Source organism: Coturnix japonica, chromosome 6, assembly GCF_001577835.2.
Source record: "Coturnix japonica isolate 7356 chromosome 6, Coturnix japonica 2.1, whole genome shotgun sequence".
NCBI classification, from domain to species: Eukaryota; Metazoa; Chordata; class Aves; order Galliformes; family Phasianidae; genus Coturnix; species Coturnix japonica.
In genome coordinates, this window is record NC_029521.1 from 29,619,707 (window position 1) to 29,643,371 (window position 23,665).

Here is a 23,665-nt window from a genome sequence, read left to right on the forward strand (position 1 = left end):
CGAAAGTTGTTGCGGGAAGTTTAAACGCGTTTTTCTTTTCTCTTTCCGCCGGGTCAAGAGAAAATAGTCCCACAGCAGCGGGGTGGCAGCCGCAACCCAACGGTCTGAGTGAGTCCAGCCGGACATGGCGGCTGCCTGCAGGTGAATGCGGCGAGGCGGTAAGCTGCTTCCAGAGCATTAAGAGCCGCTCTTGGTGCTCGTTGGTGCTCGGCGTAGTGATACGTGAAGCTGTGCGAGGGTGTGATGCGGCCGTGCTGGCGCGCGCGCGGGAAGACGCGGCGGTGGCGGCGGACGGGCCGCGCTCAGTGCGGGTCGGTCAGTCACAGCGCGAAGGTGGAGGGGGAGAAACGGGAACCGCAGGTACGAGCCGGACGGGAAGGGATGAGCGGGGGGAGCGCTGCGGGACGGGCGGGGTGTGGGGATGAACTGCAACAGGTTGTAAAGGAGGCTGTGGGTGCCCCATCCCTGCAGGCATTCAAGGCCAGGCTGGATGTGGCTCTGGGCAGCCTGGGCTGCTGGTTGTGACCCTGCACATAGCAGGGGGTTGGAACTGGATGAGCATGGTGCCAGAAGAACCCCAGGCACCTGTACAGGCTGGGAGGAGTTGTCCTTGAGAGCAGCTCGGCTGAAAAAGACCTAGGGGTCCTGATAGATGAGAAACTCAACATGAGCCAGCAGTGCGCTCTGGCAGCCCGGAAAGCAAATGGGATCCTGGGCTCCATCAGGAGAGGGGTGGTCAGCAGGGATAGGGAGGTGGTTGTCCCTCTCACTCCCTGCTTGAGTGAGGCCCCTCTGTCTGTACCGTGTCCAGGTGTGGAGCCCTCAGTACAAAAAAGACATGGAGATTTTTGGATATAGGGGTCGAGTAGGAGGACAGAAGCATGGTCAAGGGGCTGGAGCACCTCCTATGAGGACAGGGCTGAGGAGTTGGTTATTTCAGCCTGGAGGAAGAGAAAGGTTCGGGGTGACCTCATTTGCAGCCTTTCAATACCTGCAAGGGAGCTACACCAGGAGGGGAGTAAATCTTGGAAAAGGCTGACAATAGCAGGACACAGTGGAAATGGTTTTAGAGTAGTATTAAAAGAGGGAGATTTAGGTGGATGTTAAGGGGAAGTTCTTCACTAGGAGAGTGGTGAGGTCCTGGGAACAGGCTGCGCGAGGGAGGTTGCTGATGCCCCGTCACTTGGAGTGTTCACGCCAGGTTGAGGGCCCCTGGGCAACCTGATCTAGTAAAGGTGTATGTTTGGTGGCCCTGCTAGGCAGGGGGGTTGGAACTACATGATCCTTGAGGTCCCTTCCAACCTGGGTCATTCTGTGATTCTGTGTGATTCTGTGATCATTGTTGTCCTTTAGAACCCACTGTCCTAAGCACATAAAGCATGGTATAGATGAGTTATCTTGGCGTTCTCCTGTAGGTAAGGTTCCTTTCGTGTGAAGATGCCGCTCTTTGGGAAAATTATTATCATCAAACGGAATGGGACTGACGGCATTTATTTTCCGCTCACTGCCAGCTCATGTTTGTTTGGAAGGTGAGCACGTTTTGTGTACTGGAATGCATTGGAATAGTACTAATAGCGTCTTTCCTGCTGGTGGAATCTCATTGATGCTTATTATGTAAAATCAGTGTTTATGTATTTGTGGGTGAAGTCTGAGGGTGGGACGGTGCTGTGGGGCTGGGGCTGAACTCGTGTCACTGCTCTCTGTGCCTTTTCCTTACTAAAACTGCTAATCAGATTCCTTGGTGAAAGTCTATGGTGAAATGTCCGGTGTCGGTTCAGATGAATGAGCTGAACGCTATTAACAGAGATACTGATAGGACAAGGGGGAATGGTTTTAAACTGAGACAAGGGAGGTTTAGGTTGGAACTTAGGAGGAAGTTTTTCACCCAGAGGGTGGTGACGCACTGTTCACAGGTTGCCCAAGGAGGCTGTGGATGCCCCATCCCTACAGGCATTCAAGGCCAGGCTGGATGTGGCTCTGGGCAGCCTGGGCTGCTGGTTGGTGACCCTGCACACAGCAGGGGGTTGGAACTGGTCGACCATCGTAGGCCCTTTCAACCCAGGCCATTCTGTGATTCTGTGATGCTGATGATAATCTCTGGCTTCACGTTTGTGCCAGTTAGGTAACACTTGGCTTGTGCTTAGCCATGACACATTCAGCCCCCTTATTTTTATCTGAGTACTGTTGGCACTTGGATAGATTCTGGAAATGTCATGTTTTGCTATTAAGATGATTGAGACACCTTTAGATTGTGTATTTTTCTGCTTCACTTCTTTTTCTATCCTTTTTAGTTCACTTTTTCACACTACTTTGCATCACTGAAGTCGGCACTAAATAGAGGATTTGCCTGTTCTGTGTGCAGGATGCCAAGCACAAACATTGTGCTGTTTGGATTATGAGCTGGAATTTGGGACATCCTAATTTCTCAGCAATCCCATCTGTCTGTTTTTCTTTTTCTCCTTTTAACTTGTAGGAGAACAGAATGTGATATTCGCATCCATTTGCCTCAGGTCTCGAAAGAACATTGTAAAATTGAAGTAAATGAGAACAAGGAGGTGAGTTTCACCTGTGTGTTAGTGACATTTGCGTTGTGTTGTTGCATCTCACTGCGATTCTGACGTGTTTGCTTTCTTTTTAGGCAATACTGACTAATTTAAGTACAGTAAATCCCACACAGCTGAATGGTGATTATTTCCAGCAGCCCGTGGCTCTGAAACATGGGGATGTGTTAACCATTATCGATCGTTCTTTCAGGTGAGTGTCAAGCACCTGCTGTGAATGCCTTGGTCCTTGAGGGTGCTCTGCAGGCCAGCAGTGCTGAGAGCTCTATGGCACAAGCTCTGGCTGGTGGGGCATTGGGTTGTGGATGCCCCATCCCTGCAGGCATTCAAGGCCAGGCTGAATGTGGCTCTGGGCAGCCTGGACTGTTGGTTGGTGACCCTGCACATAACAGGGAGTTAGAACTGGATGAACATTGTGGGCCTTTTCAACCCAGGCCATTCTATGATTCTATTTTACTTTTAAATACTTTCTCTAGATTTGAATATCCTCTCCAATCAACTCTGAAGAAGAGACGATCCAGATCTCCAAAAGATGAAAAGCTGCAGGTAATTTTGAGGCAGTAGGTTGCTTCTTGCAAGTACAAGTGTTAGTATTGCTGTTGGACTCTGTGTCCTTGTTTTGTTGAGGGGTTTTGTGTTTGTTCTTTGTAAGTTGGAATCATTTTTCAATTGTTGGCAAGCTTTCTGTTTGGAAATGTGAATGAACTCCTTTAGAGAAACACTTCCTAAAATACACATGATTTATTAATTGTAGAGTTGCCAGTTTCTGGTAATACATAATGATCTGTGATGTTAGCAATACAGGTAAGCTATTAAAAATTAATCCTTAGCATTTTCAAGGAGCTCTTGAGCTGAAATGAGGAGTGTGGTGTTCAGTATCCTTGTGCATTAAATGGGGAGGTTTGCCTTAGAGCCTAAACATGCTTTAACAATCGTGTGTTGCTCTGTGCTGTTTCATTACGGTAGTGCTGGAGTTTGTAAGTGTCAGAATAAGTCCATTTTTGAACAAAATAATTGAGTAAAATTAGATTGAATAAAACTATTTCACGACATCTGCTAAGGAAGTGAGCTTAGAATGTGCTGTTTATATTCATCTGCTACAGGTGCATTCAGAGCTGATAGTGCTAAGACAGCACTTAAACTCTCACTATATACACTATCAGTGTTCTTAACTGGGGCAATGCTCAGTGATTTCAACTGAATCCTTTTAAAGCTGTTCAGTAAACAGTGCTTAACAATGTTTATAAAGTCAGTGTTTTTCTGTGTGTAGTAGAAAGGTGAAGAATAAACATTTGTTGCTCTGCTGTAATATTGTACAAATTTACAGGTTCTTCATGTTCAGCAGGTAGCAGAAGTGGAGCTGTTATCCAAACAAACTTCAGGATCTAAAAGTCTTTGTTCTTCAGGTTTGTACCTGTATTAGAGGGGGGTGGTTATATTATTTTTCATGAGGAGGGTGGTGACGCACTGTTCACAGGTTGCCCAAGGAGGCTGTGGATGCCCCATCCCTGCAGGCATTCAAGGCCAGGCTGGATGTGGCTCTGGGCAGCCTGGGCTGCTGGTTGGTGACCCTGCACACAGCAGGGAGTTGAAAGTTGATCTTTGTGGTCCTTTTCAACCCTTCTGTGATTCTTCCAACCTAATTTTACTCTATGAGTATCAGGAGGAAAAAGCAATGCTGAAAAAGGGAAAGAGGGAAACCCACACCTATTCTTAAAGACTTTTCAGTCTGAGTACAGTATGCCTTTGTATGCCTGTGTACTGTTTCATTGTAGTTTGTGATTTACCAAAACAGAGTCCCATCAGGAGAAATAACATAGTTGCATCCTGACAAACAGGCAAAACAGCTAAACTGGAACGAGCAGGATATGTTTGTATCGCTCTAAATGATTTCTGCAGGTTCGGTTTATTTATATTTTTGAAGCTGCAATGCAAAATGACATTTGGAACAGATGTGTGAAACTTCATTGGTTGCTACATTTACTTTCCAGTGACAACTGTAACACCACAAAGTCACTTTGGTGATTAAGATATGTTAACAGATTGCATTTGAGTGAATATTGTTGCAAAAGAACGTTGTCAGGTATTCTTTCTTAAAAAGAGTTTGTAAAATTTATAATTCTAGAGCGACAGTTAGCTCTGCTAAATCACAGCTCACAGTCTATGTTATGTAGGTGTAGTACAAAGTAGCTTTATTCTAGATGTGATAATTTGGAGTAATGATAGCCCTTAAACGGGTCAAATGCCAGAACCTCCCATTCTCCCTGTGTTCAGTAAAGATACTTTCATGAGAAGATAGAAGGTTTCATAGAATCTAGAATGTCCTGTGTTCAAAGGAACACACTGTGGAATCATGCTTACATGCTGGAGTCTTGAAGTAGCAAGTTGCTTGCTGTGTCTCATCTGGGAACTGCTAGCTCTCCCTTATTATCTTGCTTTACCCCAGAGGAGTGTTGGTACAGCTAAAGTGATACAACACCTTTGTGAACACAAGACAGAATAGTTAGCGAATTAAGCCAATCAAAATGATGCTTTTATTCTGCACTCAGAGATTTGTCACATGGCAGACCTGAATGTTGTGTGCATCAACTACCAAAGAGAAAATATAGATTACCTTATCTTTTAATGGAATAAGGTCCAGATTACAGCAGAAAATTTGTTAAACATTTCAACAGTGATTTGCATTATCAGAGAATTGCTATTGTTAACAGAGCTTTATTTACAGTACTGTGTCCTGGACCCTGGTTGATATTCTTGGAGGAGGAAAGGAAGGGGATTACCATCATCTATGTTTAAGAAACTTGTGGTTGTGTTTCTGCAACTTCTATGTAACTCCTCGTTGTGCTTTTGCTTTAACTGTAGATAGTGCTGAGTGCAAAGAAAAGAACACCGCTGAAAACAAACAAAGTACACAGGAAAACATTTCCAAAGCCATGCCAGCTAAGCTACAAACACTCAAGTCTTTCAAAATACAAGAAAATACTAAAAAGGAAAATGAAACATCCCCTTTTAGTAAACTCTATGAAAAGCTGAAACATGAGGTAAAAAGGAGAAAAATTCTACAAGAAGGAAACTTACTTCAGAAAACTGGAAAAGAAGATGGGAAGAGTGTTTTGCTGGAACCAAATGCTCACATTCCATCAAGCTATGCTTATGAGCTGGGAATCACAACTAAAGAAAAAGAAACAGGTATGAATGAAAATACTGAAGAATGTAAAATGAATGAAGAAGTGATCAGCTCAGAGTTGAGTAAGAGCTTAACTGTAGGAGGTGCTACCAGGAAGAGTCTTACCAAAACTCCTCAAGCTTCTGTTTTAAAGGAGATGAAAAAAGATAGCGGTAAGGGAAGTCAATTGCAAGATCATAAGGAATTGAGAACATCAGGGAAACTGAGTGGTCCTGAAGTTACACCCAAGCCCCACAAGGAGAGCAATGGAAATGCAGCATCTCTGAAGGCGTGCTTGAGTTATGCAGGTAAAATCAACAGCTGTACAGTAGTAGTGGAGAAGCTAACGCAGGCAGCTAACTTGAGGAGTGTTTCAGAAGGTGATAAATGTGTTCTGTCTACACCAAGGTCCAGGAGGAAGAGTCTTCAATTTGGTTTCATATCACCTGCCAAAGAAGCACATGGTACAGATTCTGTAAGTACTGGGACTCCAGCAACTCGAGGAGATGCATTGTTGGAACATGAGTCTTTTTCAGCAGTTTCAGAAGATGCAGTGTGCGGAAATGGTGGCCTCCAACAACTGCCTTTGGCAGAAAATAAATGCTTAAAACAGAGGCGAAATAGTAAACAACTTACACCAGGAAAGTCTGTGAAAGAAGATGCGCTGACAGAAACTTGTGATCAGAAAAACATTGACTTGAAAAAGAGAGATTCTGGATCTCCAGCCGTATCTAAGAGTCCCAGAAGAAAAAGCAGGCAAAGTAATGAGTTAACAAACAAAAGCATCCATTCAGAAACATTGACTTCAGAAGAGTTCACATCAGAGCTGGCATCACCTGCTAGTCCGAAATCTGGCTCTGGAAGAAAAAGGGGAAGGAAAAGGAGCTCTGGGCAGTTAACTGAAAAAGCATTGGAGACAATTGCAGTTCAAGAACACAGCGACGAGACTGCAAACACAAAAGGCAGTGAAGCTAAACAGGAGCTGGCCACTGAGGGATGTCAAAAGAGACAGGATGTGGAAGATACCCATATTCTAAGACCTCATAGATTATCATCAAAGAGGTCTTCTGGAAGTGCTACTGTACCGGTGGACAATGAGACTCCTTCAGAAATAAATACTTCTGGCCTGTCAACTGAAGAGCAACCAGGTAAACAGGTTTAATCTCGTGCCTTGTTAGAACTGGACTGGGGGAATTCTAGTGTTAGTGAGAATGCCTTTGCTTTAGCGATATATAGTGCTGGGATGTCAGTTCTAAGTTGTTTATCATGTAGTTGTAGTTGACCCTAAAATTACACAGTAAGTTGTTCAACTGGGTAAATTTTGGTATCTGAATTATTTACCATCTGATAAGTTTCCAAATCCAGAATGCACAAATGAGCTCTGTTTTCTATGCTGTTTAAAAGGGTGACTTCCTTGATTCTTGGTTATTTTCAGCTATTGTTATTTATTATAGGTAAGACCAAAAGGATATCTCAGAAGAGGACAAGTGGTGATTTGTTACCTCAGCCCTTAGGAAAAAGAAAACGAGTGTCTTTTGGTGGTCATCTGAGTCCAGAACTCTTTGATAAAAGCTTGCCTCCCAACTCACCCATTAAAAGAGGAGCCATTCCTGCCAGACTGAGTTTACCGTTTGGAAACTCACCACGTGCAGTACTGAAAAAGGGGCAGGGACTGAAACACTTTGCAGTCCAGGTAAATGACAAATGCTAATGCTAATCAAGTTGCTAAGCTAATTCATGCGGATGGAATTCTGGCCAAATCATGTGGCTTGGCCAGTTTTGCTGCTGTTTTAAAACTGTGAAAATCTGTAGTGTGCTTTATTTGAATAAACCTGCTTTGAATTGAATGATGACGTTGGTTAATTGATTAAGTTGAAAGGGACTTCTGAAATTTAAATATTGTTACATGTTTTGTTTTTTAGAGAGTAACATTAAGGATTTTCAGATGATCTCATGATATTTTGTAGGACTGTACTTACTTTTTGGTTATGTAGAGGAGCGTTTGTAGTTAAGCTTTGTGCAGTAATGTCACGGTTTGAACGAAAAATCCACCTGTGTCAGTGACAGGGGGTCGTGGGCCCCGGAGGGGCCCTAGGCCGAAAGGAAAAAAAGTTAATTAGGAAAAGAAAACAGCGGCAACGATCTAAGGAGGCACACTTATTTACTAAATACTATATCGAAATACAGGATAGCACAATATAATACAATATAATTGAAAATTGAGCTAACGAATCAAGCAAAATAGGAGAGAGAATGAGTCCCGTAACCGAGAGGCCTACTGTGAATCTGGGCGAACGGCTGAAGGCTCCCACACACTGCCCTGAACGCCAGAACTCGAAAGACGTCAGTCTAGTCTGCGACTGAGTTAATATAGAGTCCAGGTCCCGTGACCTATCGTGTTGTTCTCTGGGAGATGTAGTCTTCTTCTGTAAGTTGCAGATTCAGTAAAATTATTAAGTAACTTGTCTTTCCCTTCTATTCTTTCCTACCAGGAGCTCGGTGCTCATTTGCAGAAAGAAAAAATGTCACCCAAAAGCGTGTTGGCCCAGAAGTCCCCACCTGCCTCATCCCCTGCTTCTGGAAAAGCAACACCCACATTTACTTTAAGCTCTCCACCACCTTACACAAAAGGACGTTTCTCTGTTTCTCAAGTAACGACTCCATCCCCCATTGCAGAAGAGCAGAACACAGGTGTGAAAGATATAAATACGAAGGAGAAAAGTGCTGGCCAAGTGGAAACACCTAAATCTTCTCATGTGAACGAAGATGAGAAAACCTTTTTGATGACTACGCCTAACAGATTAACCAGAAGATCACAGCATTCTTTGAAGAAGACCCCTATGAAGAGGAGAAGTGGGGCAGTGGCAGTACTCAGTGCAAAAAGAAGGAGTGGTGCTTCTAGTGCCAATTTACTAGGTTTGTTTCTGCAGTTATTTTTTAATATGAATTTAAGTACTGTGGAAAGTAGTAGCAAGACTGAATTAGACCTGTTAGTTCATTACACCCATGACATCAACAATTGCCGTGTATTCTGACTTTGGATTTTTTGAAACATGCAAAAAATTGCAAAATCGTGCATTCCCTTACATATAAAGAATAAGTTACTAAAGCAGTAAATGCTTTAGAATGTAAATCGTGATACTCCAAGGTTTATAAATGGTAGAGTTAAGGTTTTGATAGGCTAATTGTAATGAGCCTTCGAGTCCTTCAAATTTGAGTGCTGGTTGAAACAGTTTTAGTGCTATTGGAAAGACTGAGACTCATTTAAAATGTTTTGTGAAGACACTTTTAAGACAGGATGTCCTTTTAATTTAAGGGAGTAGGTCCAGATGACTCTTTCAAGGTGAAATTTAAAGTTTCCCACCAACTCTTACTTGGTAGTTTTCATTCTCTTCTATATTTTTATATAGCACCATTTTTAGAGCTTGAGCTACACTTACATACAGCAGAGATTGTCTCACTAAATGGAGAGGCATAATCACAGGCCCTCCTTGTTAATGCAGCTGAAACCCATATCATTGTGGTTGTTTTTTGTGTTTTTTTTTAGCAAAATATGGTGGTTTTTTTTAGTTGCTTTGTCTGTTTCATTCACTTGTCAGCAAGATTTCCTCACAAACATTTGATGCTTTTTCACTCCATCTCTGGTATGCAAGTGGTTTTTAGTACCTTTTGTACGATGAAAATAACACCATTATCTTCAATCTTTTTTTGGTTTTGGATGTCTAATTTGGGGAAACTTTGTTATCCCGGTTCTTTTATTTAGATATTTCCCTGCATGGTTGGCTTCCTTCTTTATATTCTGCACATCCAGTATTGACAGCTTTTGATTTTTGTTTTGCCAGCTTTCCAGAACTTGCAGAGTAACTGTGGCAAGAAAATAATAATAGCTTCAGAATATCTTCAGAACTGGCATTCCCATTTTTTTATCTTTTCTTATAAAAAGAATCATTTATTTTATGCACCTTCTCCTTGTCATTTCTGCAGTAAATGAGGCAGGTCTCCTGTCAGCTGACAGCTTTATTACACAGCTGTGATTAATTTCCTGATCACTGTGTACAGAATGATAGCTGTACCGTGGCACTTTTCAGAGGCATGTGATGAAAATGGTGTAGGAAAGGTTTCAGAATTTCTATGTATACCTGAATGCTCTAAGCTGTATAAATGCATAATTTCATGACGACAAAGTTCCTCAGATAGGTGATGAAAGAAAAAGTCAATACATTTCTACTGAAAAAATCATTTCTTTGGCTTTAAACCTCATGTTCTGCCAAAGAAAAGTTCAGCTATAATAATGAGCTGGGCTGAGAAGCTGATGGCAAATTTCTACTGAGGAAAGTATTTCCTTGACAAAAAATGTGAAGACAGAATTGGGTCAGCCTTCAGTTTCAGGTTTGGTAGTGATGACATTGTGTAAGTCTTCTTGTTCTTTGGTTGCGGAAAGAAAACTATACTGGATGCTTGTTAAGCTTCAGCTTGAAACAACATCTTCATTTGGAAGTGTTTTCACAAAGCATTTGACTATAGGTGCCATCAGATGATACAGCTACTAATTTCTGATGCTTGACTGTAGTGAATCCTCTGGAATCATAAAGAAATAGTTATGAACTCCTATTTACACAGCTGAGAGTTTAGGTTGTTATTCCTGTTTTGTTTTCCAGTTGCAAAAACGTGGGCAGAAGTGGTTAAATTAGGTGTTGCAAGACCACAGGCAAAGGCTGTCAAAAAATGTGTTCAAAAAGGAAGACCAGCAAAGAAAATCATACGGACACCAAAGGTATGAATATGAAACTACTATTTAGAGGGTAACGGATTGTAGGTGTTTTGTTACAAAAGCTGGAAGCTTTTAAGGTTTTAGGAAGATGTTAAATGGTATCGGTGTCTTTTTCATGATGTGTAAGAATATTGTGACCTGTAGGAAGCACTCAAGAATCACATCTGGTTATTCTTTTTGATGAAAAGAATAGGTGCTAGCAGTAGTTAAGGACTAGGTAAGTGTCTGGATACTGTGATGTGTTGAGCATGTGAAATAGGTAACCAGTTTCATTAATTGAAACTTAGTGAACTTAGTGTAGTCAAAGCATCTTAAGAGTGTATCTAAATAACAATATGCTTTGGGTAGATGGATTAAGTATTTGTTTCCTAAAGTCAAACTGTACTGCCATTTGAATGAGTGTCTGTTTTAGATTTAACACTTGTTGATGAGATTGATGATTGGACTTGATGATCTTGAATAGGTCGCCTAGATATATGATTTTGTGAAGATTAAGAAAGGATTGTGACTGAAGTACTGTTGGGATAATCTCTGAGCATTCCTTAAAGCTAACAGTAATTGTCACACGGCTCATTGGGCACAGTCCCTCAGATTTTAAAAGAAGATACAAGCGATGTATTTCACAAAGAGCCAACCCTTTAAATTATCTGCAATTTAACTACTTCTGTATGCTGAACAGTATGTATTCACTGAACAAGACCAACAAATGTGTGGCAGTTTTGAATGATTCTCATTAGTTTTTAAATATAAAGAATCTTTATTTACTAATTTTTTTTATTTTTTTTTTCCCTTGCTATAGACACCAGAAAGAAAAATAAAAGGTCATTTTAGTACAGGTCATGCAGAGTCACCTGCGACAATAGTTGTAGGTAGAGCTTACTCCACCACAGTCCAAACAGCTGGAAAGGTCCCTAAAATGGTAAAAAATCCAGTCTTGAAAAGAAACATGAGTATGGATGAAGACTTGACAGGTAAGTTGTGAAATCTTAAAACCTGTTACTGCTTCTGTCAACTGTGTGGGGTTTTTTGTTACTGATTTGGTTTGGTTTCACGTGTTCTGTTTTCAAAGCATGCATGTTTGCTTTTTTGTTTTAATTAAAATTGTGTTTTATAGGACTGACCGAGATGTTTCAAACTCCAGATAATAAGGGTGGAAAAACATCAGCTTTGACCACTGCTCATGATTTTACACCAACACTCACTGCAATGGAGATTTCTGATCTGCATACTCCTGAAGAAACTGGTATGTTGTTTGGAATGGAAGACTTATGTGTGCATGTAAGGTAATAGTGTCTACAGTTATTTGAGACAGCGAGCAGTCTTGAGTTAGACAGGCTTGATGCAGAGAGAAAATATCTTGCAACTGGTTTTTAGTATCTAATGTTTTAGAAAACGTTTTGTAGCTTCAGTAATTTTTGGTAGTCTTTAATTAAATTTTTTAACATTTGGATTTGCTGTGACGTTTCTATATGATGAACTATAGTTTCAGGCAAATCTTTTGTTGAAGGATGGCAGTTCTTTAGTTGGTTATTTGTGGACTTTGTCCATTGACAACATCTTACAGCAGGAAGTAGGTGCATTTTATAGTTGCACGGCAGTCATTGTGTTCCTGTATAACTTAGTATTTTTTACAGTTCTGTTCAATTCTGTTTTGTTAAGAATTTAGTCAAGACAAGCATCTAGAAAAGGAAAAAAAAATAGGTATGAATAATTTGATATTATATTAGAGGCACTTTTAAAATGATTTTTTATATCAGATTGAAAAACCTTGTTGTTTCTTTTTTTATAATTTATACTTACTGTTTTAGATTTATGCTGTGCCTTTTAGGAACTGATTATCTTGTTGCTAATTACCTAACTGATTGTTGATGCATATTGTCAGATTTTAGCTTCTTAGAATGCTGGGTCTGACTGAGGCTGTTTTCTGCTTAGTTATACAGCAGTGAGTGTGCTTAGATTTATTGTTTTTTTTGTTGTTTGGTTCTTGTTTCTTTTAAATTGCATAAACCTACTGTTAATTTCAGGAGAGATGATGGTGTCACCATTAAATGCTTCAGATGTTGCAGAACAGAAACAGGATTGTCAAGACATCTCTTACTTTCTGAGAGAGAGAGAGTCTCTGAAGTCTGCGTTTGATGCAGTATCCACAGAAACTCCTGAAAAGAAGAAAATTGTGCTGAAGGAAGATACTGGCATGGATAGTGGGTCAGTAAACCCAGAGAAACAAGTATCTCAAGTGAGGTCATCAAGTAAAAGGAAAACTCCAACTCAGAAGCTGGAGTCAGTTGAAGTTGTATCAAATATCAAGCAGCCTTTAAAGACCCCAAAGCAGAAGTTAGAACCAGCAGACACCTTGTCAGGCATCAAACAGCTCATGAAGACGCCGAAGCAGAAGTTAGAGCCTGTAGAGTCCCTGTCAGGCATTAAGGAGCTCATGAAGACACCAAAGCAAAATTCAGAACCCTCAGAGGTCCTGTCGGCCATCAAGCAGCTCTTGAAGACCCCAAAGCAGAAGTTGGAACCAGCAGAGGTCCTGTCAGGCATCAAACAGCTCATGAAGACACCAAAGCAGAAGTTAGAGCCTGTGGAGTCCTTGTCAGGAATCAAGCAACTTTTGAGGACCCCAAAGCAGAAGTTAGAACCAGCAGAGGTCCTGTCGGGCATCAAACAGCTTTTGAGAACCCCAAAGCAGAAGTCAGAACCAGCAGTGGTCCTTTCAGGCATCAAGCAGCTCATGAAGACCCCGAGGAAGAAGTTGGAGCCTGTAGAGTCCTTGTCAGGCATCAAGCAGCTTTTGAAGACGCCAAAGCAGAAGCTGGAACCAACAGAGGTCCTGTCAGGCATCAAACAGCTCATGAAAACCCCAAAGCAGAAGTTAGAGCCTGTGGAGCCCTTGTCAGGTATCAAGCAGCTCATGAAGACCCCAGAAGAAAAGCTGAAGCCAGCAGTGGTCCTATTGGGCCCACCGCAAAAGTCAGAACCCATTACAGATGAAAATGCCTCTGAAAAGTTGCTGGAGATTCCAATACAAAAAAAAGAGATATTAAAAGATGTTACAGGAGTTAATTTAATCAAGAAAACTCCAAAATTCAAATCCCAACCAGTAGAAGACATGGTTGGAATCAGCCGTATTTTCAAGACACCAAAGGAAGAAGTTAAACCCATAGAAGATGTATTTGGTATCAGTAGATTAATGAAGACTCCCAGAGAGAAATCTCAACCAGTTGATGATTTTGTGGGTTTGAGTAGACTTATGGCAGAACCCAGACAGAAGAATTCTGAGCATGAATTGGACTATGTTGGAGTTAAGGAAATATTTGATACACCGGAGAAAATGAAGGTAAAGATGTTTGTTTGTTTTTTTAGGGAGGGGGGGAGAAGGGGAAAGGAATTTATTTAGACTTGGAGTCTGTGGCTGAAATTAACCATTAAGGACATCTAATGCCTCGTGCTTTATTGCATCATGTTTTCATTAAAGTATCTTGTGCACGCAACCTCTAGATGAAAAATTCCTTAGTGGTATGGGAAGAGTAAAGATTGCAACCAATGTTTTCCTTGGAAACTTCTTACAGGTGCATGACCCCCTTCTACAAGATGTAGCTTGGTACAAATCTGAAGGAGTAATTTTTTTTTCCTTTTTATAGCACCCTTAAATTACTTACAAATTATAGTCCAGTTCTTACTATGCCTTTGTTTTCAGAAATAAAGTGTATATGCTGCTTTGTTTGTTCTTCAGCTTCTTCGTAGCCTCTAGATAAAATATTAAAGCTCTCTTTTCTTTAAACGTGAAATAGTATTGAGCTTTTGCCAAAATACTGTGATACCTCTTGGTTGTTTGGTATCTTATTATTCCCATGTGTCTTTAATTCATTGCTTGTTGAATGGACACCTATTTCTATAGAGAAAACTATAATGCTATACGTTTGCTTGTATTAGTATGCATTTTGTTTAAAGGAGCTCTGTCCATGTGTTTACTGAAATAATGTTGAGTTACCATTCTGATTTTACATGGCTTCATGGCTCTTGTTGTTTGTGCATTTTACTAGCATTGATTTTTGTGTAAGCTCAGGGATTTTATTTTGACACTTTTCAGCCAAGTTAGTGAATGCATTAAAAAACAAACAGACAACTGTGCAGTGTTGTCTTCCACTTTAAAAACTGCAACATTAACTCAGATGACAAATATTAAGGTTGTTTTGTGTGCTGGTATTGTATATGGATACAGTTGTTAAACTAAATTAACTTTGTTTTATGAGAAGAATACTCAGTAAGACTTTTTTTCCCCCAAGTATTTTAATTTTATATTGGCTAACTTCACTATTTCCTATCCTGTCAGACATGAATTTATTGATTATTGTTTATTCCCCTAGGACAAGACAGTAAGTGTTATGGATCCTAAGCAAGAAGATTCTGTACATCCTTCTACTAATTGCAGTCGTGGATATGGTAAGTATAAATACTTATATTTTAAAAATAGTTGTACTGAATATAGTTAGTACTAGGAAGTTTTAAGCATGTGCTTTAAAAACTCCAAAGATCAGGTACCTCATGAAATTTGTACAGTAATTCCTAGTGCTGAAGTTCTGTTGGTGGAAAGGAAACAGTGTAGTGCTGTTCTGATGTAGTGATGGTGTCATCTCCAAACATACACCAGCGTATAAAAAACACGGATGAAAAGATCTCCATTTAAAATGACCTTTCTCAGCAAAGGCTTTCAGTAACTCCTCTGAAAGCTATGAATGCTATCAGTATCAAATAAAACACCTTTTGCAGCAAGCTGGCCAGAGTCTATTGAAATACCACCACACTCTCCTTTTTTTTTTAAATTAAGAATATTAAATGTACAAGATCACTCTGCTAGGAAAACTCACAAATACTTTTATCAGGCATAGTAATGAGTAATTTTTGCTTGTGCTCTTTTCTATGTAAAAACTTTGTATGGGGTGAAAAAACTGTTTTAGAAGACAAAGGAAATACTTCACAAGGTGAAGATCCTCAACAGAGGAAGTCAACTAGTGAAGGCCAGTCTACCCAGAGGCCAACCAGGGGCAGATTGAGGAAGACTGTACATCCTGCTTCAATAAAGCAGACTGAAAAGGATTTAAATTTAAAAGAATTACAAGGTCTGGAGAAAAAGAGCTCCCAAGAAGAGATGGGAGAGGTCAGAACTTCAACTTCGGTGGCTAAAAATCTAGGAAGAGGAAGGAGAGCAAATGCTTGTGTGGTAGAAGAAAACATTTCAGAACATAATGGTGAGAAAAAAGTTGAAACTGTTTCAACTTCAGAGATTCCTGTTGCTGCTCAAAGACCAAGAAGAGGTAAAAGGAAAGAAGCAAAGGAGTTAAAACTTCCAGATGAGAACCTTGAGTCTTGTGGCAAAGATTCTTCAGTGTTACAAAAAGAACCTGCAACTATGAAACTGGCTTTGCAGGATTTTATTATCAATGACATAGTAATAAAAGACGACCTTCAAAACGTGAAGGCAGAAAGTTTATCTAGTAACAATCAAAATGAAAACTGTCAACTGCAGACAGACTTTAAATACTCTGAAGATACATCTAACAAGGCCAGTCCAGGAGACAGTAAAGAAGTGGTTCTACTGCCTAGGAAGAGGGCTAGAGAAGTGGGGAAAGCAGAAAACACAGAAGAACCGATTGCACCTAAAAGAGAAAGGAGAGCTAAGAATGACCAAGTCAAGCAAGCTTCTACAGAGGAGCTTCATGCAACAGCAAGGAGGCTTCGTAAACAACCATCTGCAAAGATAATACAAGAGGATGAGCAGACTTTAGAGACTGCTCCAGCAGGAGAATCTGAAAACAGAACTGAAGTTGAAATGAAAATAACACAAAAAAGAGTTAAGTCTTCAAGAAATGCTAGAAAACAATTGACAGAAGTAAAATCAGAGACTTATGGGATGGAACCTGAGAATACACCGAATGTTCAGAAAATCAAGGAAACTCTGGGTGAAACTGTTGCTGAAACACGATCAGCCACCAAAAATGAGAGGGAAGCATCTCTAGGAAATGAAACTGAAAATACTCAGGCAAACACAACAGAAGCATCTCGGAGATTAAGATCACAGGAAAATTCTGGAGAAACAAAGAAAATGCCAACTGCTGTTCTAGTCTTGGAATCAAACAGCTTAGTGCAAGAAACAAGCAGAACTAGGAGCAGGAGAGGCAAGAAGGACTCTTCAGAGCAAAAGACTGATGAATCTGCTAAAAATGTAAACTGCTCAGAGCTAATAACACTCAAGTCAGAAACAGAAATAGAGAAATCTTCTCCCAAAGAGCCTTCAGGCTGTGTTGATGAAAAGAAGATAGACAAAATAATGGGAGATCAGAACAGCACATCTGCCACAACAGTTAGAGCTGTAAGCAGTGACAGTGATGCTCATCACCATCAAAAGCAGACAGAAAATAAACAGGTACTAAAATCAAAGGAAACTGAAGTTCTGCAAGAGAATCAACCACAAAACAATGGAGCTATGCGTATGAGAGGTAGAATTAGAAAAGTTAATTTTGAACTTGAACCATCCAGTTCCAAAGTACTTGGGCAAAAAAGGAGTTCACCTGGGAACGAGGAAGGAATGACTTACAAAGTTGGTCAACAAGAGACTTTAGAAAATCCTTCTTCTCAAGTAAGGAGGAGCAGAAGAAAGCAAGTTAATTCCATTCCACAAGCGGCTGGTTCTACCTTTACAGAACAGCAGACCTTAATTGAAGATCATAGTAAAGATGAGAGTTCTGTAAAAGACCATGATCCAGCTTTGGAAGCTACTCCCTCTTCAACAGAAGACAATCCACCGAGACGGGCAAAAAGACGAGAGGTTGTTGTAGCATCACAAGAGACGAGTTCTCTTTCTATCAGAAAAAAACGTGGGTTGCAAGAAGGTGATGATAAAAAGATGACTGCGAAAGAAGATCAAAATCCAGCTTTGGGAAATAAAACTTTGCAGGCAGAGACAAATGCATCAGCAAGGGACAAAAGAAAAAAGATCGATCTAGCAGCAGAGGCAAAAAGTTCATCTTCTCTCCAGAGGAAGTGTGGCTTGTCACAAAATGGTGATAAAGAGGTGAATGCTAATGAAGAACAAAATATGCCTTTGGAACCGGTGTCCCTCACAGAAGTGAACCCATTAGGAAGGGGCAGAAGGAAAGCAGCTCTGGCGTCACACACAACTAATTCAATTTCTCTTAGAGGAAAACGTGGCTTGCCAGCAGACAGTGTTAAGGAAGATGCTCCTGAAGAGGATAATGTTCCATTAGAAACTGTTGCTTCATCTCCGAAAGAAAATCAGCTGAGAAGAGGCAGGAGGAATCAAGTGGCCTTCTTGCCAGAAGCCACAAGTTCTGCTCAGGGAACACAGAGCTTATCAAAGGAAAGTGGTCGAAAGAATAATCGTAGGGAAGCTAAAAACCCGACTTCTGAAAAATCTGCTTCCCAAGAAAAAATAGATCCTTCAAAAGGTGACTCCAGGAAACAAAATAGCACTTCTCAGCCTGTTAGCTCTGGATCTCTTCAGGGTTTGCCAGAAGATGGTAAGAATGAATCTCAGCAGAGTACGCTTCTGGAAACAACTCCATCTTCAGAAGGGAATCCATCAAGATTGGGTAGGAAAAAAACAGTTTCTTTCAAATTTGAGGATACCAGTTCCAGTTTTCTCAGGGAAAAACGCGTCTTCTGCAACAACAGAGGTCAAAAGGGAAACCTTAATGATGATGAAAGTGCATCTCTGGAAAATAATTCATCCCAGGAAAACCGTAGGCAGCTGAGAAATAAGAGGGAAAAAGTAGAATTCAAATCAAAGGCAGCTACTTCTACTTCTCTCCATGATAAGGGCAACGTGTCAAAACATGATAACAATTCAGAAACTCAAAATAAGTGTTTGGCATCCACTGGTTCTGAAAAAAATAAGCAGTCTGGAAAAGAGGTTAACCCTGCTCAGCAGCCAACCTCCACTTCTCGTCGAAGAAAATGTCAGTTGCCAGCAGATGTCTTAGCACCCAAACAGTTAAAATCAGGTGAGGCAACAATTTACTTTCTATTTTGTATGTATGGGTAAGTTAGGAATAGATAGAACAATATGTGCAAAGTTCTATTACTGTAGGCTGCCATAGGCTAATGTAGATAAAGAGTTCTTTAATACAGTAAGAAGACTTAAATGAAGAGCAGCTATGTTACCCTATTCAAACAAGATGCTTTTCCTAAGCAGAATGAATTGATTTTTATGGTACATCATGCTTATATTCCTCCTCTGGGATATTCAAATGCCCTTGTGCATGTTCTCTCTCAGTCTGCAACTTAGAATTTAGAGTAATACAGCAATTAACTGACCTGCAGGAGTAGGTGGTAATGACATAACATGAGCATTGCATCTTTAGGATCCATCGTTCATGGTTGTTTCATCCTAAATACCACCTGAGCTCTTGCTCCTACATCTGTAGGTTTTGGGTAACATTTATGTAACATGCTTATCAGTGTTGCCGTCTTTCTCTTTTGGCTTATACGTATTTACTATTTTCCACTTCCTGACTGCTATATATACTTCCCAAATGAGAGACTGGTTCTGGTGCTTTTCTACCTGCCTGGATAGTTTCTCTTCTGGGAAGGTTTGTCTTTTCCCATCTGGATTTAATGATGGCTTCCTTGCATGTTGCTTGGCTTGATGCTCATCTCTTGGAGCAGCTTTGTTGTTCTCTGCTCCCTGGATTCTTACATAGGTATCCAGCCTTTTGTTTATAGTTAAAAGCCTGATTTAACTGAAGTTGCACCATACAACTCTTCCTATATATTAATTTTTGCTGGATTTTTCTCCAGCATTGGATGTATTTTAGTTTTACATAGCTGAAATGGTAGCTAATTGGTTTTGGTGCTCTCATTAATGCTAACCTACTTTCCGAAATAGCTGTTAAGTCCTTGGGGATGTATCTTAAAGGATATTGGATGTGCAGAAATGTGGGCTTTGTAGCTGGTTTGTCGAATTCATGGATGTAATCTTTGGAATGTGGTCACTGGGGACATCCTAAAAAACAACGTGACTGAAGACTGACTTTGTATGAAATGTTTCGTTTATGATATAAATTTACAATTGATATTTCTGTCTACAAATAGATAATGATGAAAATAGATCACCTAAAAGAGGAAGAAGAAACAAAGCCAAAGAAGAACTTGACAGAGGGGGCATAAAGGCAACTCAGAATCCTGGAGGAAACGACAGAAGAACAAGATCAAGCACAAGAGCAAGTGCAAGAACAGGAAAATAGCCTTCGCAGTTTCAGAATCAGTTTTTAAAACAATTCAGTAATTGAATGAATAAGTTTGTAACGTGAACTGATTTGCACTCGGATTTTCATTTCAGGTTTTGTAAAACAATAATGATGTTACAAAAGTAATTCTCTCGATGCATTTACAGATACAGCATAGATACCTGTTCTTAGTAGATCTGTCTGTGTAGCGGTTCTTAAACCGTGCGGTGCTTGTCCAGAATGGCAAATACAAAAATTAATCCTTTCTAACATTATTTATCCCCTTCTTCTGCTGATCAGTACAGCAGTCAGTAAGCCATGCTACTTCACTGTCCATTTAATTGTAAGCTATTTTCTGCGTAGTTTCATGCGCTTAAGTCTTATTTTTCATTGAAGCTCTGTAAATATTCTTTAAAAAAGAACTATAGATTTATTAGTAAAACTGCTATGCTGAAATGTTTTTTAAAAGAATTTCATATTTGGTTGTTTTTTTTTTGGAGATTTGTAATTCATTAAATTTGTAAACAATTTGAGTCTTCTGTGCTTTGTATCCTTAGAAATAATTAAGAGTGTGTATTTACTTCTGTTACCATATCACGTGTAGAAAGGAAATCCAGCTTCAGCATCTAACTGTGTTTTTAAGAGCAGAGTTGAGAACCTTCATCTTTATGTAGTATTTGAGGAGTTCCAGGCATTTCTATGGACAAATGGAATGGGAGGGGCAAATGCATTCCACGTTCTGACGTTTGGTAGCACTTTGAGGATGAAAACGACCCTTTGGGTGAGTTCTTGTTTGTGAGATGTGTTGCCTATTGCGTTTGTCACTGTAGGACTGAGATGTGTTTCCTGCTGTTTCAGTTTTAGCCTCCCAGGTGTGAGGAACCTCTCACAAAACGTGTCACTGGGTTTTTGATGTAGCGTTTGTGATCATCCAGAATTCTAACTCATGCAGCTTTGTGTTGTCCCAACTGAAGCATTAGATCTGGGCTGCTAATCTGTTATTCAGATCCGTACTGATTTGACAGCATCTTGTGTTGGGTCCTGGCTCTTCTGCTTGGTTTGTGGCTCTCTGTCTACCTGACTGCAAAACAGACTTGGAAATGTGAATTTCACTAACCTGATCTTGTGTCAGCCCCTGCTGGCTGCTGCTTAGAAGTATTCCTCTATTTATTTATTTATTATGAAGCTATTCACAGAAGGGAAACAGGACAAAGTAATTTAATATTTGTAACCTCTTGAAGTTGGTGTACATTGGATCAGTTTGTCAAAAACCCATAACCATAGTGATATATGTTTTGAGGTTTGAAGGAAAAATACTGAAGTACTGCGGGCACTGCTATAGGTTTACATGCTATATTATTTAAAAGGAAGATTTTCTTGATAGTGTTGATGTCGTATCACTTCCTACCCTGTTTTGCCTAGTACTGGATGTTCGAATGGGAACAGTTATCTTCTGGCTCAATTTTCTGCCGAAGATGACTAGATCTCAGCAGAGAAGAGGGGAGATGATGCACGTTAATAAATGACAGTGTGCAAAGAGTTTAATGCTGAACATGGTTGCAAGGTTGGAGGGCACTGCTGTGCTCTGCTTATGTATGTGCTGTTGCATTAATGTATGTGTCTTATGTTGCAGAGGACGCTTGTGTGGAGTACTCTCATTTTCTTTGGCATTACACTCCTGCAGAGATCACTTACATGCTTGTGGTACCCTGCTTGCTATTGATCCATCTGGAGGAATGCTGCTGCTTAGACCTTCACATTTCTGCATGGCTGCTGCTTGGCTTTCACACGTATGTTAGTTAAAGTTACCTTAAAGTTTTTCCTACTGCCTGTTCTGACTGCGTGATCACTGGTTTGGCCTGGTGGCTTTCAATGTGAAATGTGAATGAAGAGGAAGGAGAGAATGCTTTAAGCTCTTGAGGCTTTTGCCTTCTAGGTGAGCCACATAGTCCTGTGAGTTTCTTTGCTCCTATCTGGAAATTTTCATCTGATTTAAAGATTCTGTGCCTATAAGTGTCTGTACCTCTTTTCCATCTTTAGTATCATTCCACTGTTACTTAAGGCAGTAATTTCTGGCCTGGGCATATGTCAAAGTCCTGAGGTAAACACCAACACTGCTTTTTCTGGAATAACAGAAACCAACAGGGCTGAGCTCTTAGTTACTTAGATAACAGACCTGCAGATAGATATACATCCAGAGAAGAGGCTTTCTGTGGCAATAGATACAGTAGAGCAATGTCAGAATCTGCTTACTCTCAGTTATGTCTTCATCTAATCCTGCAGTGACGCTTTGCTTGTGTGATAGTTGGATGAGAAATTGCTTCCCTGTTCTTGACTAGTTGAAACAAGTGGATGTGGGACTTCCCTTCAGAGGGAATTTGTATCAGTGAGACAGTGAAATCTGGGGATATTTTAGTTAGTGGGAAAAAAATGGTACCTGGTTGTTGTAAGAATGTCTAGCTGAGTTTTCTGCATGTGCAGCTGCTCAGGCTTATTAATTTGAGCTTCAGCCTGCAGCAAAGTAACTGCTTTGTGTTTGTTTTCCGTGGAGCAGCTAATACCCACCATAAAGAAATTGACTTCTGTAGTCCATAATGAACAGCTAGCTGTGTCTGTTGAGAGCCAACAGAAAACAATGTCACTTACCAAAAGGTCCTATCAGCCTTTGGGGACAGTCCAAGAAATGCCCTTGTGAGGATTATTGTTGGTTTTGTCCTTGCTTTTACTCCAAAACCAGCCTAGTCCTGACTAACAGAAGCAGTGCCATGCTAGGCTACATCTATCTCAGGACAGATTTAAGGTGTTACCTGTGACTGTTTCATGTAATAGGAGCAGTAATTCTACACATCACTTTCGAGGTTTTATACAGGATTTTAAACCAAAGTGTTTTGTGTCTGTTTTGAAGTTTTCCTCTTCAGAGCTTGGAAACAGAGAGGTTTAGTTTTGATGTGCTGTTGCTGTTCTCACAGGGAAGGTTTCTTCTCCAAAGAGTGGCCAGGCTCCTTGGAGGGGAAAAAAAGGCACTTTTTAAGAACTTGTGTATGAGGTTATTTGCAGCTCCTTACTGGTAAATGTTCTCAAGCGGTGATTAAAGGTACATGCACTTGGAAGGTGAAACAGCTGAAGAACGTCTCATGAAGTAACACATCCTTTTGTAGGATTAAAAAGGTAATGAAAATCCAACTAGAATATTGGCTGCCAGGTATGTCGGGTTACCTGATAGCTCTGGATGGTGCTCCAGGTAGATACTAATGCACTTTTCTGGCTCACTTGAGCACCTGTACCCAGCAGGTCCCTAATAGCTGCCAGCCTGTGACCGCTGCTATCATTGCCATGTCTCCTTGGGGACTTTTCTATGATAATGAACATAGAAACAGATGCTTGGGGATTCTTCAGCTCAGATGGCAGCAGTGTGAGTAAAACTTTCAGCTGTCTATCACTGTAAGTATTTCATCTAACTAGAAAACAGATAAAAACTGTGTTGGTATCTAATCAGCTCAAATCGAATTTGAGCCCTGTTATGCAGCTATGTGCTTCTACAAAGTGCTTCTTTCTTTGCCCTCAACATGTCCCTTCCAAGAAAGGAAGGTAAAGGTGTGATAAACTTTTATATTTCATTCTTTTATTACTGTTTCCTGCGAGGGGACCATGTTTTGTAGGAGCAGACAGTTTAAGAAGTGCTGTTGTGGTGGAGTGGAGATGGGGATGTTCTACAACTCAGAGTCCTCCGCAGCCTGTGGGAAGCTGTGGGAAATCTATTTAAAGGTTGGGCTCTTAGCTACCTAAAGGTACGCTGACAGTGCAGAGGTGTAAGGCAAAGCACATTGCTGTCACTCCTTGCTTTTCATTGAGAGAGCTACTCCACAAGCTCACTAGATGCACACGTTGCAGGAAATTTGTGGTTAATAACATTTTGTGC

General features: G+C 40.5%; 1 protein-coding gene across 4 annotated transcripts; it reads left to right on the forward strand.

Moving 5' to 3' along the window:
• Positions 1-229: 229 nt before the first annotated feature.
• MKI67 (marker of proliferation Ki-67) lies at positions 230-20,279 on the forward strand. 4 transcript variants are annotated; one of them, XM_015867556.1, is made up of 16 exons: positions 230-360; positions 1,416-1,529; positions 2,474-2,555; positions 2,639-2,754; positions 3,038-3,107; positions 3,889-3,967; positions 5,424-6,875; positions 7,182-7,420; positions 8,220-8,643; positions 10,386-10,501; positions 11,298-11,469; positions 11,613-11,741; positions 12,523-13,838; positions 14,869-14,944; positions 15,460-18,522; positions 19,613-20,279. In XM_015867556.1, exons 2-16 carry the CDS (start codon positions 1,438-1,440, stop codon positions 19,762-19,764), a joined length of 7,578 nt encoding a protein of 2,525 aa, XP_015723042.1. In that variant the 5' UTR covers positions 230-360; positions 1,416-1,437; the 3' UTR covers positions 19,765-20,279. The 4 variants fall into 4 exon arrangements, with proteins under 4 accessions (XP_015723042.1, XP_015723044.1, XP_015723045.1 ...); XM_015867558.1 differs by having other exon boundaries at positions 15,463-18,522; XM_015867559.1 differs by having other exon boundaries at positions 3,904-3,967.
• The last annotated feature ends 3,386 nt before the right edge of the window (positions 20,280-23,665 follow it).